Genomic DNA, 20302 nt, shown 5'->3' with positions numbered 1-20302 from the left:
CGCTTTCTCATTCTGGCCCGCGGACAGTCTGCGAATCAGTGTGCTTTTACATGAGTAGAATGTGTGCTTTTATTTAAAATGCAGCTCTGGGTTATTTGTGGGGCATAGGAATTTGTTCATCCCCCCCCCCCCCAAATATATATATAGTCCGGCCCACCACATGGTCTGAGGGACGGTGGGCCGGCCCACAGCTGAAAAAGGTTGCTGACCCCTGATCTAGCTGGAAGCAGGAGGGTGAATTGAGTAGACCTTTGGACTGATGCAGCAGGACGGTTCCTGTTCACTGCACCCCACAACATTGCCATGTGTTTGCTGCCAGAGGTTGTCACCCCGAAACGCGTTGATTTCAAGGTCTTTATTTTGAGAAATGGGACTGCGTGGATGAAAGTTGCTTCCCTGCCCTAAATGCAAGGCAGCCCAAGATACCCTGCTGTGTTTTTCAAGTCACGTTTGCCGAGATTAAAACTGGCTTTCTTGCTGAAGCCTCAAACAGACACCAGCCTTAAAATGGATTTTCAGAGGAGGTAGCAGACTTAATAAATTAGGGCAGCTCGCCTAGGTCTTAACGTAGTTTTCAGGTCACACCTGAAGATGCTAGAATGAAGAAACACAAATGGCAGATCCGCCCCCCCCCCTTAATATATGTATATCCAGCAGTTCCCTAGATCTCGAGATGATGAGGCTCCGCTGCATTTAATGACTGCCATTGTATGCCAAGATGATTAAGCAAAAGAGCGCTGCCTCTCACCACCATGGCTTATTTCCCTGGCAGGGAATGCTTAAATCTTCATTATTTTTTTGCTGCTGTTAAAGGCACAGGAGCAGAGAGCAGCTAAAAGATTTGGCAGCCATAAACCAGGGGGGCAGTGGCAGAGTGGTATCTAAAAGCCCTCTCTGATGCTCTGCAGAACTTAAAAGAGAGGAAGAACTGATAGCTCAGTTGATAAAGAGCACGAGAGCCTTGATTTCCACGTCGTGGTTTCGAGCCCCATCTTTGGTGCAATATTCCTGCACTGCAGGGTGTTGTCCTAGATGACCCTCAAGGTCCTTTTCGGCTCTAAAATTCTACGAATTCTGTGAAAACGGGCCACCGCCCAGCCAAGCACCTGGGTCTCCTGAGTGCCTTGCCACCACCTTTCCTTCGTCAGCAACTTCAGCCTGCTTTGTCACCATGGCAATACCCTGCTCTCTCTCTCTCTCTTTCTTTCTCTCTTTCTCTCTCTCTCCATCCTTCTGTTGCCGTGGCAATGACCTCCTCCTCTCTCCCCACTCCCCACCCCATGGGAGCCAGATGGAAAAAGCAATCCGATTAAATTAGCTGCGTCAAGAGGCATCTTTCGAGTTAGAGGACAGTGCCAGACAGTGGGGAGGAGGTCAGGACAGAGCTGAAGCCTCAGAAGGGAACTTGGGGAAGAGAGGAAGAGCAGCGGAGGGCATCCCAGGCCAAGGCTCGCTCTCTTTATTATTATCCACCCAACCCACCGCAATGCCACCTGCAACCAGCCATCCTCACTTAGCTGTTTGCTGCAGTGCTGGGAGAGGCTGCTTGTCTCCCTCCTGTGGCCAAACGCAGAACAACAAATCCACCCTTAGCTAGAGTCTAAATTCCGTCTCGCACCTTTGCAGCTGCTTCTCAGAAGTAGGCAACATTTAATTTAAGCATGATGCCCAGCTGTGTGCTCCTCCCCACCCTAATTTGCTAAGCAAGAGTAGCTGTCTCCCCATCAGCAAAGCCACAGCGGGTCAGATGCACATAACAGTGGCGCATGGATCGTTTTGCTCCATGTACCGTGCGAGATCTTTAATGCCTGACGTCTTAATAAACAGCCCTATAAAAGCTTTGGCTGAGACCATCTATAAACCAACATTTCCCTTTCCTTTCTCTTGGGTTTTCTTCTCAGAGCTCATTGGCACATTATGAAGCATCAAGTGTAGAAGAATTCTGGGCTGCATCGCTTCAGAGGGAAGGGGGCAGTTCTTTGTGCGTGCAAAAAATAAAAATAAAATAAATGCTATAGCCAGCAGAGCAAGGATGGAGCTACTCTAAAACTTTCTCTACGGCAGTGGTTCTGCCACACTGGTTTGGTAGGAGAGGGTGGCAGGTAGACAATCAAAGAAACATTTAAACATTGCGGTGCAGTGGTATGGTATCAAAATATTATTTTTTGCATTATACGGATAGATACCGTTTCAAAATGAGAGCGGGAGCATCAAGCGATATGGAGGGCAACCCTAGTTCTGATCCAGAGTCACTGTTCGTTGTGTGGCACGAGCACATTTTTATTCTGAAAGTGTGGCCCAGAGGCAAATAAAGTTTGAGAGCCGCTGCTCTTCAATGTGTTCATGTACTTAGTAAGAGGGGCAATAGTACACAACAAACACAGATCTCCACCTTCACTCTGAATTGGTACAGCCCAGAATTTCAACACCTTGGTCTCCCCACTTCATTCTGTGTAATGGGTAGGTGGGCTATTCATTGCACACCATTTCTCCTGACAGAAACACAGACACACACACAGATATATATATATATGTAATGAGACGGCTATATCTCATATATTAAATATTCCACTTCTGGTTTTTATTTGTTAAATCGGTTTGTTTTTTCCTCCTTGTTTTTGTTGGTTCACACGACAACACGATCCCAAAACGGGAAGGGGAGATGGGACAGGACAGACTACATCTCCCCCCCACAACACGGGCGCTTCGTGTCCCCACTCCCCTCCCCACCCAAAACACAAAGAAAATAAAAGTTTATTGAGGGTGGGGACACACAGAGGTGAAGTTGCCTCACCCAGTCAGAAGCCAGAGAGGTCCCTCTCCTCCCACCTCAGGGTAGATGAGGAAGGGCACAATTTTCTCCTGGGGAGGGAGTTATGGCTGAGGTCTCTGTACTGGGTCGTGGGCCAAGGAAATGGGAAAACGGCTGCCCAAGAGGAGAGGGTGGTGTTCAGCACCAGTGGGAAGGACTGCCAGGAGGGTCCCCGCTTCCTTTCAATGGGTTACCTTGGGACCGAAGGGTAACATCCTGACCCCCGCATACACACACACACAGAGGAGGGGGCAGGCGAAAGCTGCTGTCTTGGTCCTATGAGAGCAAATCTGTACATGCAGAGGAGAGGGACTCCGGACGCCTGGGTTTCATTTACACATCTAGCGGGAGTCCGAGTCGAGAGGGGAGGGGTGCGGGAGCCAGGAGGAAAGGGGACGAGAAACCCTGGCGCGTTTTGTTCTTGAAGGGTCTTGTTGTTGTTTGCCTTTGTGCTGCAACACTCGCCACACGCAACCCAAAAAAAGTTGATAGGAGGAGGGAGGCCAAGGAAGCGTAGATGGGCAGTTGAGGGTCACCCATGGCTGACCTCTGCTCCCCTCTCGTGCGTATACACACACACACACACACACACACAAATGTACACACACACACAGATCCCCCACAGGAGCAGGGGAGAGGGAGAAAATGGAAAATGACAAGGGTAGGGGAGCAAAAGGAGTTTCCCTCCCCAAACCTGGGGGGGTCAAAAGCTTTACTACTGCTAACCAGATAACAGTAAACCCCGCGCCCTCCCACCCCTGAAACCCTGTCCCGTTTGGCTCACGTAATCCGAGGCATGTTTTTTGGGGGTGCTGCTGGTCCCCGGGTTCAATCCCAGCTATGGAAGGGGAAATTTGATGCAGGGGCAACGGTTGGTGGGTGAAGATGGGTTTCGCCGAGGTAAATAAATATTGCCCCAATGACCCCGTTTCTCTCTCTCTCTCTTGCACCCATGCCCCCTCCCCCCCCCCCACCAGGCTGCTCCGAAAAACTAAAGGAAGAATATGGCAGAGAGCAGAGGTCGAGGTGTGTGTGTGGGGTGGCGGTTTTCCCTCCCCCACCGCACCCCTCCATCTTGGGACATGGGTGCAGGATGAGACAGGATGGCGTTCCTATCTCAGCCACCGGGGTCCGGGGAAATGAAGGCGGGGAAGGTGGTTTTGTTGTTTCTGTGTCCGAACTTATGATCCTGGCATCAGGCTCTTTCTCTCTCTCTCTCTCTCTCATAATTAGGCGGGGAGGATAGGCAGAATTTAGGGGGGGAGAGCACTCCCCCTTAAGGGGAGACAACCAGCCACGGACAAGGGAGGAGGCTCAGTAGTAGGTTTCTTTCTCCACCCATCCTGCAAAACAAAATAAAAAACCAACATGAGCAGGCAGCAGTGGCAGGCACGGTTCTCCTGTCGTCGTCCCCAACCCTGGCTCCATCCACAGGTCTCCCACCCACCGGTCTCCCTTTTCCCCCTCACCCAGAAGATGATGATAATCCTTATTACTGGGATAATTAGTCACATTCAGTGGTGGCTTTGACTCCAGCAAAGCTCCTCTTCTCAAGCTCCAAGGCAAGGCACCCTATTTTTGCACATTCCCTGCCCCAAGCCACAGCAACTCCCTGCACCCTCTGAAAGGCTCTTTCTAATAAAGTCTGGGGAATCTCCAGAACTGGCCAGGAGATGGATCAGTGGAAAATTAAGGAGGAGATGCCTCAGAGGAAAATTTAAGTGTGCCACATGAGAGGTTCCTGATGGTGCAATGCCATCGTTGGGTACAACTTGTATTATTCATCGTTGTTGCTATTCTATCAATAGGTATGGTGTTCACTGAAGAAGACAAGTCCCTGCCACAAATAGTTTGTAGGCTTCCTCAACCTCGGCCCTCCAGATGTTTTGAGACTACAATTCCCATCATCCCTGACCACTGGTCCTGCTAGCTAAGGATCATGGGAGTTGTGGGCCAAAAACAAGGTTGAGGTAGCCTGGTTTACAATCTAAAATGTCAACATAGGGGAGATGTGGGAATTGGGAGGCATAATAATAATAATAATAATAATAATAATAATAATAATAATAATAATTTATACCCCACCCATCTGGCTGGGTTTCCCCAGCCACTCTGGGCGGCTTCCAACCGAATATTAAAACAATACAGCACCAGACGTTAATAACTTCCCTAAACAGGGCCGCCTTTAGTTGTCTTTTAAAAGTAAAATAGTTGTTAATTGCCTTGACATCTGCATGAAAAAGGACAGCAAGGGAGAAAGTTGAGTTTAGATTATAAGCACCTTGAGGGGGGACCTCTGTCTTGTTTATATGAAGTTGTGAAGTCTATAAATAAATATATTACTAAAATAAAAATAGGGTGCCTACAACCCTTATTTCAAACTCAACTCAGTTCTGCACAAAAGCAGGCCCATGGAAATGAATGGATCAATGTTAGTAATGTCCGTTCATTTCAGTGGGTCTATTCTGGGTGAGGCTAATAGTGGGCACAGCCCTAGGGAAGGGGAGCTTCCCGCTTCAACACCATCTCCCCAATATTCCTCACGCTCCTCAGAGAACTCCCAACTCTCCCGGCCCCACTCACCTCCTGGGTTACGGCGCAGTATAAGTTTACGGATTTCATCGTACACAAAAATGAGGAAGCTGTAAGGGAAGGCGCAGAACCACCAGCTGGGCCTGAGGAGAGAAGGAAAGATCAGCACAAGAGCCGAGGAGACAATGGATGGGTGTGAGTGTGCATCTGTGTGTGTGTGTGTGTGTGTGTGTGTGTGTGTGTGTGTGTTGCACGCTTGCACAAGGATTCCCAGGTCTGAAACAGACAACCTGGGTGTGATCAAGCCTTCTCCAAATGAAAAATCCTTGTGCCAGAGATGGAAAGACTCCTCCCTCTTGTCTGAAAACCACATCCGCACCATACATTTAAAGCACTATGATACTGCTTTAAATAGTCATGGCATCCCCCAGAGGATTATGGGAGCTGAGGTTTGCTCCAAGGGTGCTCAGAGAGAAGAAGAAGAGGAGTTTGGATTTGATATCCCACTTTATCACTGTCCGAAGGATTCTCAAGGCGGCTAACAATCTCCTTTCCCTTCTTCGCCCACAACAAACACTCTGTGAGGTGAATGGGGCTGAGAGACTTCAGATAAGTGTGATTGGCCCAAGGTCACCCAGCAGCTGCATGTGGAGGAGCGGAGACGCGAACCCAGTTCCCCAGATTACGAGTCCACCACTCTTAACCACTACACCACACTGGCTCTCCAATTCTCCAAGTGGTTTAACAATCAATCCTCCTTCATGGGGAACTCTGTGGAATTGTAGCTCTGTGAGGGAAATAGGGGTCTCCTGGCAATCTCTCAGCACCCTTAACGAACTACAGCTCCCAGAATTCTTTGGGGGGAAGCCGTGCCTGTCTAACACAGTATCGTAGTTCTAAAAATGTATGGTGTGAACATGGCCTAAGGCAGGGATTGAACCTGGGACATTCTACATGCCAAGGAAGATGCTCTGCCACTGAGCCACACATCTGTACTCACTTCAGGGGGTACATTCTCAGCGCCACATCCATGCCGGGGCAGTAGGACAGGAAGGCGGCCAAGGCAGTCTCCTCAAAGAGACCAAAAATGAGGATCTTGTTTCTGAAGGGGGAAAGAGAGAGAAAGTGAAAGAGAGGAATACTCTTGTTATAAGTCACCTGTTGCCCCCATTTGCTTAAGGAGAACTCCCTGAGGTTCCATTGGAACCTCCGTTTTTGGAAACTAGCCCATTTCTCTGCTGTGATTGGCAGGTGAGTGCCACCCCCTGCGGGCTGCCCAGCTGGCGTTGGCCCACGTCAGGGCCTTTCCAGTGGCAGCCCCGCTTTTGTGGAGTGCCTTCCCTCGTGAGGCACCTCTTGCTTCTCTCATTTTTTATTTATTTTTTAAATTTTTATTTACAAAAAATACACATTTTACATTATAGTACATATACATACATAAAGACAGAAAAATAAAGAGAAAAAAAGAAGAAAAAGAAGAAAAAAAGAAGAAAAACAAAGAAAGAAGAACAAACAAAGCATATACAATTACAAATAACAGAACTTCCGTCCAACTCGGTCTTGGAATTACCTATTCTTATATTACTTTTACAGTATTACTAAAGCATTGTACATCGATGATTTTAGTTATCGCCTACTGATAAATTATTTATTCCCTGGATAATCTCAAAATAAATTAGAAATTTATTCCATTCTAAATTTCTAAATTTCTTGCTTCTCTCATTATTGTCTTTCAGGAGAAATTTAAAAACAACCCTGCTTACCTAGTCCTAGATGACTAAAAAACACTGTTCCTGGCAACCCTGAGATCCATGTCTTTAGAAAGTTTTAAAGTGTTTTTAGAAAGTTTATTTTAAAAAAACCAGCTTGTAAGGGAGCCTTAGGGTCACCTAGCCAAAAGCCCCCACAATGATTACGGATATATTTGCTCTCCTGGGCTCTTCCTGGAGGAATTTATTTGAATAAATACAATATTTCAAAACCCAGACATGGCAAACGCATCCAGTGTGAAGGGGAAACTTGTTTCCTTAAACATGTAGGAGTCATGTACTAATAGCCAATCGTAGAATTGTACTTGGAAGGGACCCCGAGGGTCATCTAGTCCAACCCCCTGCAATGCAGGAATCTGTTGTTCAACACAGGACTCGAACCCACAACCCTGAGATCAAAAGTCTCATGCTCTACCAGCTCCATCTTCTCATAGGGTCCCTTCACATCCTGTGGGCTCCCAGATGATGTTGGGTCCCCACCAGCCCAGGGATTATGGGTGTTGCAATCCAGCAGCATCTGGAGAGCAGTAAGATCCCAACTCATGCTGTGATAACCCCCCTGCTTTTATAATGAATGAAGCTGTAAGGCCCACAATGGCAGGGGCAACCGTACAGAGGGCAGTGCTCACTGTGTCCTGGAACAGACATACAACTGTAACTTGGTGGTCGAACTTAATCCATTCCGGGAGTCAGTTTGACTCCCGGAACTGTTCGAAAACCAAGGTGCGGCTTCCGATTGGCTGCCGGAAGCTTCCGGAAGCCAATCGGAAGCCACAGAAGCAGCGTCAGAAATTTGGCTTCCAAAAACACTTCCAGGTTTTTGATGTTCAGGAGCCGAAACATTTGGCAACTAAGCCATTCAACATCCAAGGTTTGAGTGTAGTAGCTTGACAACGACCAGCACAGAGGTCCTTCAACATAATATATATAATTTATATATATATATATATATATATATATCTGAAAATATAACGAAATTATTAGAGTATTAGAATTATTAAAGTATTAGAAAATACACTTGCCATGCAGGTACAGTCATCACCACAGAGCCAAATTTGGCTGCACCTTCCTAACAAAGTCACTCTTTGTGGCATGTTCCAGTTTGCTGCCACGTAATGTGTGGGGCAGCCTATAGCCACCAAAGGGGGTTGGAATCTCTAGGGATTCCTCGATCCTTGTATGCCAGGGTTCCCGCCCAGAGGTCACAGCCTTTGAATCACGAATGCATAACAAGCAAAGCCTTCATTTTTCAGCTGCGGATTTGAGACTCTTCCCTCTGCGATGCACTAAATTGTCTCTCTTCCACAATCCCCATTTCTTTTTTCTGGTTCCAAAACAGAGTTACGGTTTCCTTGAGCAAATGGAAAATCAAGCAGCCTTACCTCATGCCCTGCTGGAAGACTGAATTCCTTCTGGTTTTGCAGATGATCAAGTCAGCCCACTGCACCACCACGATGCTGACGAAGAAGGCTGTGTGGCAGGTGAACTCCACCACTTTGCGCTGCTCGTAGGTCTAGGGGGCAGAGGGGTGCAATCAGTAAGGCAACATGGGGAAACCAGAAACATGCAATGCCGCCATTCTCACCTGCCACCCTCTCCGCCTCTCCAAACCAATCCCCGCTCAGCCTTGTTGAAATTTAGGATTAAATCATATATGATGCAGGTGTGCGACAGGTAAACAATGCACCTTGGCTGAAAGTGAGGGTTGCAGGCACTGCGGCAATGATTGCAAAGCCCACCAGGGGCATCAGCATTTGCAAAGGCACCACTGGTGAGCTGATCGCCAGCAACTGCAAAGCGCTGCTCCTTTTCCTGTGTGGGTTGATTTCAAACCACGCAGGCAAAGGAGAACAGTCACCTGACACCACTGTGCCATCGAGTGATTGACAGGTGGGAAGGGAACCTGTGGCCTGGCAGGTACTGGTAGATACTCCCATCATCCCTGACCATTGGTCATGCTGGCTGGGGCTGCTGGGAGTTGGAGGCTAGAGGGCCATGGGTTCACCAGACCTGCTCAACAGCACTACCATAAGTCCTGTTTGACAGAGCACAGCATTTGAAGGTTGCTCTGTCTGAGCCGGGTTTAAAGAATTGTTTAAAGGGCTTGGCATCATTGTCATCTTCAACTGCTCAAGAAACTCTGCCGTGTAGGAGGAGGAGTTTGGATTCGATATCCCGCTTTATCACTACCCGAAGGAGTCTCAAAGCAGCTAACATTCTCCTTTCCCTTCCTCCCCCACAACAAACACTCTGTGAGGTGAGTGGGGCTGAGAGACTTCAGAGAAGTGGGACTAGCCCAAGGTCACCAGATTACGAGTCCACCGCTCTTAACCACTACACCACACTGGCTCTCATTTCTTCCCATTTCACAGAAATGGAACTGAGTTTGAGAAAGAGGAAATGGCCTAGGGCATCCCAGTGGCAATGGGCATTGTGGGGACCTTGGAACAAGAAGACCCTCAATGTGGGCCCCACGTTGCCTCGTCATTCCTGCCACCTGCTTGTGTGCCAGCCAGAGCCAAAAATCAGGCCCCGAGCGGCAGCTCCTCCTCCTCCTCACAACCACAGCCACTGACCAGTTATGACTGACGTTCTGAGTCACAAAATATATTTTCCTGCACCGGACCAAAGTTGATCATTCTCCACCCCACCCCCCACTCCCTTTTATTTATATACAGTATTGGACCCAATTCGACTTCACTTAACACATTGGCACTCAGTTCAATTTCTGGCATCTGCCCACTGCCAGAAGCATTCATTTGCTGCAATTCCACAAAATGCCCGGGCCTCACTCAAGGCTGTGCAAGCAAAATGGGCTCCCTCTTCTTACCCATTGTTGCCCGTAGGAATCTTCCAGATCGTTGCATGTCCGGTCATCCCAGTTGAGGCGGATGCCGACGAGAATAGATGGGAGGAACCCGTTCTCGGCCAAGATCACAAAGTAGGAGAAGAAACCGCCCAACGCCTGAATCATTCCTGCAAAAAAGAAGTGAAGAGTTGGCAGAAAGTAGGGAGACCCACAGTGGGTGGAGCCAGAGCCCTGGATAGGCGGAGTCAAAAACCAATGACAGGTGGAGCCAACTAATTATTGGGGCGGACTTTTCCCCCACCCTCCTCCCTGCTGGGTTCGGAAAGGGGCAGCACTGAGATTGAAGAGGAGCAAAAGTAATAAGGCAGGCAGGTGGGGGCTTCCAGAGGGCAGGCTAAGCTGGGGATGGGGGCAATGCCAGCCTCTGCTGGCCCATGCCCTTCAATCACATGGTTCCCATTTCAGCCACCTTAACGCTTCTAATCCTCCTTAGTCTCGTGTCTAAGCCTACACGTTTGCCCTGTGGATAAAGCCACAGGTCATTCGCCCGCATGCGCAACACAAAGGCCTTCCCACAAGACCCACAGCAGCTACAAAGCTTCCCTGTTTGCTTGGCCACAGTTTGCTCCTCACTCACCACAAGAGACCAGATGAGCAGCTATTCGCAGACCTAACCAACACAAGCATGTCATCTGGAATCCAACCCGGAATTAAATATCCACCTTGAGTAGTGAACTGCTGACCAGAATTGCAAGAGGCATTTATGTAAGTGTGGTGGGGAACTGGGAGACCACTGGGTTCAGTTTCCAACTGGGCCATGAAGCTCACTAGGTCCGTAACTCCTTCTCAGCTGTGTCTACCTCACAGGGTTGTTGTGGGGAGCAAAATGGGCCAGGGTAATTCTGTATGCTACCTTGAGATCCTTGGAGGAAAGGCAAGATAAAATAAAGACAGATAAACCAGATTTACATGTTGCACGGCCCTCCAAATATCATAGCAACCTAGGAAGCTACCTTATTCAAGTAGGGCTGGGAAAGAGCCCTGTCTGAAATCTTGGAAAACTGCTGCCAGACCGTGTAGACAATGCTGGCCTAGATGGACCAGTGGCCTGATTCAATAGAAGGCAGCTTTCTATATAAAGCTGCAACCCTGTGCACAGTTACTTGGGAGTAAGTCCTATTCTCCCTACTCTGAGAAATATTTCTGTCTCTGCCACAGAGGACTTGCCTTGGGACGAAAGCTTATTTGCATTCCTTTTTTTAAATGTGCAAATAATTTTTATTGGTTTTCATGTAAATACAAGAACAACGTATGACTCCACCCACTACCCAAGAATCTCTGTGGAGGGGATACTTGAATTGATGATACATAAATAAACGTATTGCTTGTGTACTGTGTGCTTCATGTGTCACGTAATAAGAACGTATCACTGGACAAAGTTGCTTGCATTCCCGGGTCCCACTTACGCCACTGGGGCCAGAAGCCTGTATGTTGGCCTGATTTTCAACACCTGCCCAATTCATCCCCACTCAGCTCCCTTCTCCACCTGGGGGGGCTCAGCCCTGCTCAATGGCTGTCCCCCGTTTACTCACCAATCTGCCCGTAGGCCATGCTGATCAGCCTCTCATTCACCAGCTTGTCAGTCCTGGGGTTTCGTGGCTGTCGCTTCATGATGTCACTCTCAGCTGCTTCGTAAGCCAAGGAGATGGCTGGCACCTGGGGGAAGAATTGAGAGGGTCGGCAGGATTGCAGGATCGCAGGGCTGGGGGCTGAAGTTTTGGGGTGTAGGTGAGGGGGTGGGGAACCTGTGCTAAAGGATCACCTCCCATCAGCTCTGGCTAACATGGTCAATGGTTAGGGATGATGAGAACCGTTCAAGCATCTCATTGGAGATATAGCATTCAGCGACAGAACTGTGGGAAGTTCCAGTATGGTTTTTCTCTGTACTTTTGCTCAGAACGAGTCTGGTGTTCAGAGGCAGCCATTTTGTCAAATTGGCAATACGAAGATTTGAGTCTCTGCCTCCATGTTCAGATTGTACAAAGTAACAGGCAGACAAAGTGCTTTAAGGAAGGCTTTCCCTAGATACATCAACCAGTTTGAGCATCATGGTTTCTTCGCCTCAAAGGAACCTAGGGACTGTAGTTCTGCAATGAAATGACAGAATGCTCTGCACTCTGGTAAGAACTACAGCTCCCAGGATTCACTGAAAGATAAAATCTTTCCCGGGTTCAAAGCTAGTTTCAGTTAGGTGGGAGGGGGGAATCCCTGCATGCAGAAACCTAGTTACAAAGGATGCTATTTCAAGACAAGTGTTTAGAATCTCAACTTCTCCCTGACTAGTTTTCCGTGTGCAGGTATTGCTTTCAGGTAGGAGCACTCAGACATACTACCTTTCCTCACACACAGCAGCACAGTTGAGTAACTTCTACCATGCTGTCCACACTTGGTTTATGGCAGGCTTTAGTTGGGCTTTTGACACAGAAGTGAACCAGGGCTCCTCCACAGAGCCTGAGTCAGTCCAATCAGAAGATGGGTTGCAAAGAAGCAGCAGTAATGGGAATTTGGGAATATCTGGGTAATGGATCAATGCCCTCCTGATGGTGCAGCAGTAAAACTGTTAGTACATCTGCAAAGCTAAGCAGGGTCTGGTATGGTTTCAAATTGGATGGGAGACCAGCGTGTTGAGATTCCTGCATTGCAAGGGGTAGTCAACCTTTTTGTACCTACCGCCCACTCATGCATCTTTCTTGATGGTAAAATTTCCTTACCGCCCACCAGTGCTTGATGGAAGGAGGATTCAGCTTATGCCGTAGAACCCCCTAATGCCCACCTAGAATCCTGAAATGCCCACTAGTGGGCGGTAGGGACCAGGTTGACCCTTGGGTAGGGAGAAGAGTCAGTGGAAGAAGATTGGAAAAAATTTAAAGTATATTTACAGAAATATTGTAAAATTAATGAATGTTAGTGAAATGTTTATTAAGTTTTTTTAGAATAATACAGTAAAAATGAAAAAGAAAATAGAAAAATACAAAATAAAAACAGTTAAAAACACACATATTTTCTGTTACTTATTTTCCTTTAACTTATTTCCCGGACCTCCTCATACCTCCCTTTTTTGTATTCCGCTTCAATTTATTGGTTCAGCAAATCCTTACCATTAAATTTTAACCCATTTATAACCCTTTTTTCATATTTCATAATATAAAATTAATGAATGTTAGAAGGATGCTGGAATGAATTTACATGGTTTTAGCAGAAAGGTTATAAAGAATTAAGTAAAATGGATAGTTAATGGGTCAAAGTGTAAAATTTAAGGTCAAACTGCGTTAAGATAAATTATAGAACAAAATCTGAGAAAGAGGGAAAGGACTTGCTGAAACAGCTAATTAAATTAGAATACAAAAAAGGGAGGTGTGAGGAAGTCGAGGAAATAAGTAAATGAAAGATAAAGATATGAAAATATCGGATGTGGGTTTTTTTTAAATGTTTTTGTTTTTAAATGTTTTTGTTTTTTCTCTTTTTATTGTTCTGCTGTACTGTTTTTTATTGTATTTTCTTTTATTTTTGAAGTATTGTAATTTTTTTATTGTTTGCTTTTTCTTTTCTTTTTTGTAATTGTTAAACTTTAATAAATATAATTTTTTTAAAAAACAGGTTGACCCTCGGGTTGGATTGAGTTGGAAGAAAAGCGTTTCTGTGTGTGAGGGGAGGAGACTCACCATGTCAGTGCCCAAGTCAATGCAGAGGATGGTGATGGTACCCAGAGGCAGAGGGATGTTGGCCATGATGAACAGCAGGAAAGGGGTGATCTCAGGGATGTTGCTGGTCAAGGTGTAGGCAATGGATTTCTTCAGATTGTCAAAGATCAGGCGTCCTGGCCGGAGGGAGACACATGGGCGTAAGGGGGAGAGACAGGGGGCACAGCTGGGGGGCAAGGGGATTCCCAAAAGTCAGAGCAAGCCAGATCTCCGCACCCCTCTTCCCCTCTCTCACCCACAACTCAATTGCTGCTGCTGCCCTCTTCCCTTTAGGAGCAGTGCTTTCCAAACCTTTCACGTTGCTGACACACTTTTTAGACATGCATCATTTCACGACACGGTAATTCAGCTTTACTAGCAAGCCGGAAGGTTAAACTAACCCCTTTCCGGCCCCAGGAGGTGCACGGGGATCATTTGCGCAACACACCTACACATTGCAGCTGACACACTGATGTGCTGCGACACGCAGTTAGGAAAGCTCTGCTTTAGAAGGATCTTGAATTGAAGAGGCAGAATAAGGAACAATTCCTCAGCCAATCCACTAAGAACTGTTTAAGAGGCGTTGCCTTTAGGTACCGAGAGGGACATAATGCGCACAGAATATTTATTGAATCAATTTAAATACCGCATTTTTTGCTGTATAAGACTCACTTTTTCCCTCCTAAAAAGTAAAGGGAAACGTGTGCGCGTCTTATGGAGCGAATGCAGGCTGCGCAACTATCCCAGAAGCCAGAACAGCAAGAGGGATTGTTGCTTTCACTGCGCAGAGATCCCTCTTGCTGTTCTGGCTTCTGAGATTCAGAATATTTTTTTTCTTGTTTTCCTCCTCCAAAAACTAGGTGCGTCTTGTGGTCTGGTGCGTCTTATAGAGTGAAAAATACGGTAATAAATTTGCCCTAGTTGCCTCCTGGCAAAAAGTTGCACAGGCATTTATTGGGGATGGCTTAGATCAGGGATAACAGATGCAGTCCTTTCTGGATGAGATCTGCAGGTACAGGGCAGTATATAAATGCTAACAATAAACAACAACAACAACAACTGTTGTTGGAATTACTGGCTGGCTGAAATTCCAGAGTGTTGCTGCCAATCCGTGTAGACAATACTGAGCTAGATGGACAAGCTTCCTATATAGTCCAACACCCCCTGGGGGCCATCGCCCCTGGCTGAGGTAATGAAAATCCTGTTTATAGGATCCTACCAATGCTAGTTCTACTCAGAGAAGACCTGTTGAAATGAATGGGCATGGCTAGCTTACCTCCATGAATTCCAGCAGCTCTGAGTAAAGCTCAGCTGCTTACAGCCCTGCCATTTTAGAGGCTCCCCCACCCCGAAGCAAGAGGGAAGTTGTGCCTATATAAGCAGGTTCTGCTCACACCCTTAGCGCTCGCTGATTATGAATCCAGTCCCCCTCTTCACTGCGTCCGGCAGCTTACCCTCTTCGACTCCAGTGACAATAGAGGCAAAGTTGTCATCTAAGAGGATCATGTCAGCAGCCTGCTTGGAGACGTCAGAACCGGCAATGCCCATTGCCACCCCGATGTCAGCCTTCTTCAGGGCAGGGGAGTCATTCACGCCGTCGCCTGTTACAGCCACAATCGCACCCTATTGGTGTGGGGAGAGAGAAAGGAATGCACACTAAGAGCCAGAAGAAGCCCAAAAGGCATCACCTGTGTGGAAGAGAGAGATGGGCAATCACCCAGCCTCTCCATCCAGGGATGATTTCTCTGGAAATAATGGCAGTGGGAAGTGTTGCCTGTGAGCCTGCAGTGGGGTATAGTGGTACCTCGGGTTAAAAACTTAATTCGTTCTGGAGGTCCGTTCTTAACCTGAAACTGTTCTTAACCTGAGGTACCACTTTAGCTAATGGGGCCTCCCACTGCCGCTGCGCAATTTCCTCTTCTCATTCTGAGGTAAAGTTCTTAACCTGAGGTACTATTTATGGGTTAGCGGAGTCTGTAACCCGAAGTACCACTGTATATCATAAGCCTTTCTCAGACAGGTTTCTGGCTTTAAAAAATTGGTCATATAAGCTTTACCTGCTGATTTTTGCAGAAGAGCAGGCTGGGTGATATTTTGGGGTGAAGAGTGTCATTGGCAACCTTAAGTTCACACATACTTCCAGGCGTTCCCAAAATGGTACTAATGGGAGTGTGTGTGTGTGTGTATCTTTTAAGGCACCTGCAAAATATCTCAGGAAATTTCCCTTCAAAAACTCACAGGGCATGAGAGACCATTCGCTCCTCCTGCTCAGTCCCTGTTTGTGCCAGCTCGGCCTCTCCTACATGCTGACTGTGGCAGCCATTTTGTGTTATGTCACACACACACACCCAACGGCAGCCATTTTTTGACCGGTGCCCACGGCACCTTCCTCAAAATTCCAAATGTGCCCAGTGGCTCAGAAAGGTTGGCAAGCCCTGCGCTAAAATGCCTCGGATTGTGCTGTTTTATAGAGGCAAGTGGGGAAATCATAAGGCTGAAAGCTTCCCCGTGAGGCAACTCCCTCCACATTACCAAGCCAGCCAAAGACCACAACGCTAGCCTAGAACTCTTCTCCCTGAGTTTTCTATGCGCAGGGAGATTTGGTAACGCATGGCTCCCTGCTAAGAATTCTGGGAGCTGTAGTTTGCCCAAAACGCTGAGAGTTGTTAGGAGACCTCTAGTCCCCTCCCAGAGCCACAATTCCCAGAGTTCCCTGTGAAGAGGGAGTGTTAAACCACTCTGGGAACCCTAGCTCTGTGAGGGGCATAGGGGTCTCCTAACAACTCTTAGCATCTTAACAAACAACACCTCGCAGCCGGATTAGTTGGTTGTGCTCTGTGGGGCCAGTTTGGGACCCCGCCGGATGCCCTTACCTGTCTCTGGCAACCTTCCACAATGATGAGCTTCTGCTGCGGGGACGTACGGGCAAAGACAATTTCCGTGTGGTTCTGCAGAATCTCGTCAATTTGCTCTGTGCCCATGTCTTTCAAGTCGGTGCCATGGATCACACAGGCTTTGGCATCCCTGGGTGGGCAAAAAGACGGCGTCAAGGTGGTAGAAGATGCACCTGGTCATCCATACTCAGGGCTGGCCTCACCATGAGAGGAACCAAAGGGACTGGACAGAAACCTTCTGTTACAGAAATGTGAATATCCTATAGAAGCTCAACGAACCAGGCAGGATAGGAAAAGCAAAGCAACTAGCCAGCCCGGGATCTGTACTATAACTCCCATCATACCCAATCATTTGCCATGCTGGCTTGGGCCAGCTGGGGGAGGCTGGTCTATGATCTCTTGTGGGATAGAAATTTAGCATTGTTTTGCTATGTTCTCATTCCAAGCAGCTCCAGTGAGATATCTCCATTGCAGGCTTAATCTGGCTGAACAGTAACTCCTCTCCTGGGAACTGTAGTCCTCTGAGGGTCCCCGCCAAACTGCAAGTCCCAGAATCCTCGCACAGGGAGGGGGGCAGGGGGAGAGAGCCGTAACAATTGAATAAGGTACGTTTGTATTGTAGCTAGACAGTGTTGGATGCCCTAATACCATGTGGCTTCTCATTCTGGTATTTGCTAAGCTGAGATCTGCTTAAATTCATGGAGCGAACTGTCTCACGATAGGCAGCAAAACTGCCAAAGACAGGTCACCACAGCTTTCTTTGTTCCTCTCTCAGCCCAGCCAATGTTCTTCCAAGTCTCCCTCCTCATCTCTGCCGTGGAAGAGTTATCTGCTTCTTGCGCCATCTCCCCTGCCTCATTATGTTTGGCTCCAGCCTCTGCCCCCTCCCCTACCCACCCACACACCTTGACCCCTCTCACCTGGGGTTGACCTGGCTGACGGGGATGTTCAGCCGGGCAGCAATGTCTTCCACGGTCTCGTTACCTTCAGAGATGATGCCCACACCTTTCGCAATGGCCTTGGCTGTGATGGGATGGTCACCTGTTACCATGATCACCTGGTGGGGGAAGAGTGATGGTTACCAAAGGAGTCCCAGTGTAGGCAAAGGAGGAGGCTGGCTAGCTAACCAGCAAGACTCACCTGGTCCAATCCATTCCATCCTAAGGGTTTACAGGGCAGAACAAGGGGCCCCTGGGGAGGCCTGGGTGGTTGCCAGCATGATACCAGTTCCTTCCTGGTGCCTCTCTCAGTATGTATCTCAACCCTGATACAAACCCAATGTGCCACAGCCTCGCTGGCTGCCATTTGGATTAGCTGCTCTGATGTCACAGAAGGCCTGGCAGGCCTCAGGCCAATCAAGTGACTGCTCAGAAACAAAGGAAACCCTCTGATTCTGAAGCCGATGGGCAAATTTTGTCACGGCTAAAAATTGGCTGCTGTTTCTTTCATGCTAAAAGAACTAAGTCAGCATGAGTCCGCGGCCTACAATGACTCACGCAACCACTCACCAAATTGTACCTGTATATATAGAGTGGTCAATGTTAGTGTTGGGTGTGGGTTGGTTAGATGGTAGAAAGCTGGTTGCGTTTGGTGTGTGTAAAAGCTGTCAGTCGTGGTTGGAGAAGAAGACTTTTTAAGAATAAAAGCAGAAAATACTCTGCAAGGATACTCTTTCTCAAAGACTCTTTTGTGCCAACTAAGGTCTGAGGACTAGGCAAAGGAGTAAAAAGGAGGTCAGAACCTTTTCTTTTTTCAATCACTGACAAATTTGAGATTTGGGAAATGAATGAGCTGCTTATAAGACACGATTGCCCCTCCACAGAGAAAAGGATCTCAAAAGAGCTGCAGCACTCCAGGGATGCACTCTGCAGTGGTCCAAGCACGCCTTCCCGCAGCAGCCAGCCACTTTGCTTGAGGGGTAGCTGAATTTTAGTGCCTGGCACCCACAACTCAGTTTCAAGGCAAGCGACATGGCATTACCTTGATGCCAGCGCTTCGGCATTTGCCCACAGCATCGGGCACAGCAGCGCGGGGAGGATCAATCATGGACATGAGCCCAACAAAGCAGAGGTTTTCGGTGGTAAAGTTGACATCGTCGCAGTCGAAGGCAAACCCTTTGGGGTACTGTTCCTCGGGCATGAAGAAGTGGCAGAAACCTGGAGGGTGAGAAGGAGGCAAAACCCCTCGGAATATGCCCTTTGGGTGCCCTGTCGCCAGGTGCTAACTTGAGAAATGAAGGTGTTTCGCATGCAGAAAGTCGCAGGTTCAATCCCTGTCATCTGCAGGAAGGGCTGGCAACCCCCCCCCCTTCTGAAATCCTAAAGAGCTGCTGCCAATCAGAGCCTGCAATGCTGAGCTAGATAGACCAATAGTCTGACTCGGTATAAGACAACTTCCTATGTTCTTATGGAGTCAGGAGTGCGTGCAGGAGCCAGGCCCTGTGACCAGTAGGGCTTCGCAGGACTGGGGCCTTCCTAAGTTTGTTCTGGAGAGGCAAGGCACGGCCACACAGGTGAGGCCGATTGGTAACTCACAGCACCTGGTGGCAAGAGCTAGGAAGGGATATAAGGTCAGCATTTCCCTTTGGCTCTTTGCCACAGCAACGCGTTTCCTGCCTTGGGCTTCTTGCTTCCTGATCCTCGGATCTCAGCTTCTTAACTCCTTGCTTCTCAACCCTCAGACCCTTGACTTCGTGACTCCCTGCTTCCTGACCCTCGGACCCCTGGCTTCTGGACTCTCATTCCTGCTCCCACCCTGCCATCTTGCCCCCGGTCCCAACGTCCTCAGCCGGGACTTCAGTCGCCCATAGACTGGACTGTGGCATATGGTCTCTTTTTTTAAGGAGCTTGAGACTTCCAATTCCATGGGCACAATTCTTTATGCACTTGAAAGCTGCTGGTGCCCAGAAAACCCAGGCTTGGAAACTCTGGGTTACTGCTGAGCTCGGCAGGCTTCTTAGTGGCACTGTAGTGGCTTCTTAGTCTCGAATGAAATTTGGCACGCAGCCCACCCTGTCCACCTGCATCTCACGTTCTCCAGCCCTCTTCCCATCCTCCCCCAGGGAGTCCATTCTCCGCAGCCATGCATACCTAGCACCCTCTCGCCAAGACCTCCCAGCTCCAGGTAGGCATTCTGGAAGGCTTCTTTCATCTCCTCGTCAAGGGGCTGTTCTTTGCCTTGGAAGAGGATGGTGGAGCATCGGTCCAGGATGCGCTCAGGTGCACCCTTCATCACCAGCAGGTAGCGGTTATCGTTGGGGTCTTCTGTCTCATGAATTGAGAGCTGTGGGACAGAGGAAAAGAGAGTGGTAGCATTCCCAGATCCTACCCGAGGTGCTATCTGAAGACAGTGCGCCACGTAGAACCAACCCGTATCTTAAACACAAAATAAGGTGCAAAATTATTGACTGCACCACTTCAAACGTTTTTAAATTGTTGTCCGTGTAAAGACGTTCCCTGCATGTAGTAAGCTAGTTCACCAGCAATAAGGGCTATGGAGAAACTGGAGAAGAGGAGACTGAGAGGAGGTACAATAAAGGTAAAGGTAAATGGACCCCGACCGTTAGGTCCAGTCGTGGACGACTCTGGGGTTGCTGCGCTCATCTTGCTTTACTGGCCGAGGGAGCCGGCGTACAGTTTCCAGGTCATGTGGCCAGCATAACTAAGCCGCTTCTGGTGAACCAGAGCAGCGCACGGAAACGCCGTTTACCTTCCCGCCGGAGCGGTACCTATTTATCTACTTGCACT

The 20302-nt window shown here is 48.2% G+C and overlaps 1 protein-coding gene across 1 annotated transcript in view; it reads right to left on the bottom strand.

Annotated features, from left to right (window-relative positions):
• Nucleotides 1-2559: 2559 nt before the first annotated feature.
• Nucleotides 2560-20302, bottom strand: part of ATP1A3 (ATPase Na+/K+ transporting subunit alpha 3) — a 35437-nt gene continuing 17694 nt past the window's right edge. The window contains exons 12-23 of the mRNA XM_028742286.2: nucleotides 19646-19838; nucleotides 18537-18712; nucleotides 17477-17613; nucleotides 16536-16686; nucleotides 15117-15285; nucleotides 13645-13799; nucleotides 11515-11638; nucleotides 9944-10089; nucleotides 8496-8626; nucleotides 6345-6446; nucleotides 5396-5487; nucleotides 2560-4155 (exon numbers count right to left, since the gene is read on the bottom strand). Of these exons, the coding sequence (XP_028598119.2) occupies nucleotides 4127-4155; nucleotides 5396-5487; nucleotides 6345-6446; nucleotides 8496-8626; nucleotides 9944-10089; nucleotides 11515-11638; nucleotides 13645-13799; nucleotides 15117-15285; nucleotides 16536-16686; nucleotides 17477-17613; nucleotides 18537-18712; nucleotides 19646-19838 (1605 nt within the window). The 3' untranslated portion in view covers nucleotides 2560-4126. The remainder of the gene's footprint in view (nucleotides 4156-5395; nucleotides 5488-6344; nucleotides 6447-8495; nucleotides 8627-9943; nucleotides 10090-11514; nucleotides 11639-13644; nucleotides 13800-15116; nucleotides 15286-16535; nucleotides 16687-17476; nucleotides 17614-18536; nucleotides 18713-19645; nucleotides 19839-20302) is intronic.

Source organism: Podarcis muralis, chromosome 7 (assembly GCF_964188315.1).
Source record: "Podarcis muralis chromosome 7, rPodMur119.hap1.1, whole genome shotgun sequence".
NCBI classification, from domain to species: Eukaryota; Metazoa; Chordata; class Lepidosauria; order Squamata; family Lacertidae; genus Podarcis; species Podarcis muralis.
This window is presented reverse-complemented; position numbering and strand designations above follow the sequence as displayed.